Source organism: Penaeus monodon, chromosome 17 (genome assembly GCF_015228065.2).
Source record: "Penaeus monodon isolate SGIC_2016 chromosome 17, NSTDA_Pmon_1, whole genome shotgun sequence".
Taxonomy (NCBI): domain Eukaryota; kingdom Metazoa; phylum Arthropoda; class Malacostraca; order Decapoda; family Penaeidae; genus Penaeus; species Penaeus monodon.
In genome coordinates this window covers 35,261,856-35,263,601 of record NC_051402.1, presented here as the reverse complement: position 1 = coordinate 35,263,601, position 1,746 = coordinate 35,261,856, and the positions used below count along the sequence as shown (strand labels likewise).

The 1,746-nt window shown below is 41.2% G+C and overlaps 1 protein-coding gene across 1 annotated transcript in view; it reads left to right on the top strand.

The window, feature by feature from the left end:
* The first annotated feature begins 995 nt into the window (after positions 1–995).
* The window catches only part of LOC119583355 (neural-cadherin-like), a 58,054-nt gene continuing 57,303 nt past the window's right edge, over positions 996–1,746 (top strand). Inside the window, exon 1 of the mRNA XM_037931827.1 lies at positions 996–1,286. Coding sequence (XP_037787755.1) covers positions 996–1,286 — 291 coding nt within the window. The remainder of the gene's footprint in view (positions 1,287–1,746) is intronic.

Here is a 1,746-nt window from a genome sequence, read left to right as displayed (position 1 = left end):
AAAGAAAGAGGGAGAGGGGAAGGGGAAGAGGAGGACGAAAGGAGGGGGAGGCGAATGAGGATACTACTAAGGAGGATAAGGAGGAAGAGGAGGAAAAAGAAGAAGGGTAAGAGTAAAATGATGATGATAAGGACGAGGACGAGGAGAAAGAGGGAGAGATAAAGGGGAAGGAAGAAGGCTAAAGAGAAGAAGAGGAAGAGGAGGAATTCGAAAAGTAAAAAGAAGGGGAAATGAAATGAAAAGGCGAGTAGGAGGGGGAATGAGCTACGGAAGGAAGAATGAGAAATAGAAGGAGGATAGGGAGAGAGAAGAAAGGAGAGAAAGAGGTGAAGAAAGGAACGGGTGGATGGTGATTTTGATGACAAGAAGGATGAGAACAATAGAGAAGACGCATATGAGTGACACCTTGATGATGAGGGTTGGGAGGAGAAGCTTGATATGCAGTTAGGAGGAGAAACCTGAGTTATATAACTGATGAATTGGAAAAGGGGAAAAATGCGAGGTTTAAAAACTACATGAATCTTTAACGAAATAGTGGAGGAGCAAAGGAGCAAAAAAATAATATAAAAATCAAGTACGGAGAAAATACTGGAAAAGAAAAGAGAGGCAAGAATTTTAAACCCTGGTGCTCAGCCCTTGTACAAAGTCCCTCTGGGTTTTACCGCAGGCACACGAACGCAGCGAGTGGAGCGTGCATCACAGTGGCTGCCTTGCCCTAGAGTGAGTCAGCATTAGCGTAGTTTTGCAATGCTGTAGGGGAAGGTCGAGTATGAAGGTTTGCCGAGGCTGCATCCAGGCCAAATGTTGCATAAATATTTGATAGCTTTCTCATTGCTTTGCCCGCCAGGGTCCAAAAATGTTTATTTAGATTTCTTGGCTTCTCTGTTGCTGAAGTTGAAAGGAAGCGGATATAAAGTATAGGTATATATTTTTTTCCTCTTGAATGAATTGAACCTTTGATTCTTACTTTTAATTCACACACAATTATAGTAGTGATGAATCCACTGGATCAGAACACACACATATATATATTTTGCGGAGACTTACAGTATCCCTTTTCTGTCCTTGCAGCAGCATCGGCATCAGAACCCTTTGGAGATGATCTCGAAGAGCAGCAACAGCATGTACGGAAGCACTACAAAGAACAGCGCAGTTTTCACCGGCGTCGCCTTCGTCACCACCTCACCCGGCGGCATCTGAACGACCGCCACCAACTGAGGTTCTCCCAGCTGGAATACCGACAGACGGTGCCAGAGAACATCCCCTTGCATACGTCTATCCTAACGGTGAGCTGTACTAAAATGACTTTTGAATATTGATTATGCGCGAGAACTCTACGGACATTTTCTCCACGTTTCACTTACCAACATGTACATTTTAGTAATTTATAATTTATTTAAACTATCACCTATTGATTTTGATGATAAAGCCAAAAAAAAAAAAAAAAAAAAAAATCTTTGTATACAGCCATTCTAACGGTCAGCTGAACTGAAATGTTTCTTTTAGATGTCTGTAACGAAAACTCCACGGGTACCTCAACCCACATTTCATTTACAATAGTATACTTTTCTGATTAGTTCTTTTTCGTGAATGCATAGTTAATTCACAATAAGAAATTTTACTGGTTTAATTTTTCTAGACCTCTGCTTTTTAGAAGAAATTCAGATACGCAAGGTACTCACATTCACTCTCATACACATTTACACCTTAATGCAGCGCATTAAGGAATATCTCATGATGGCTTGC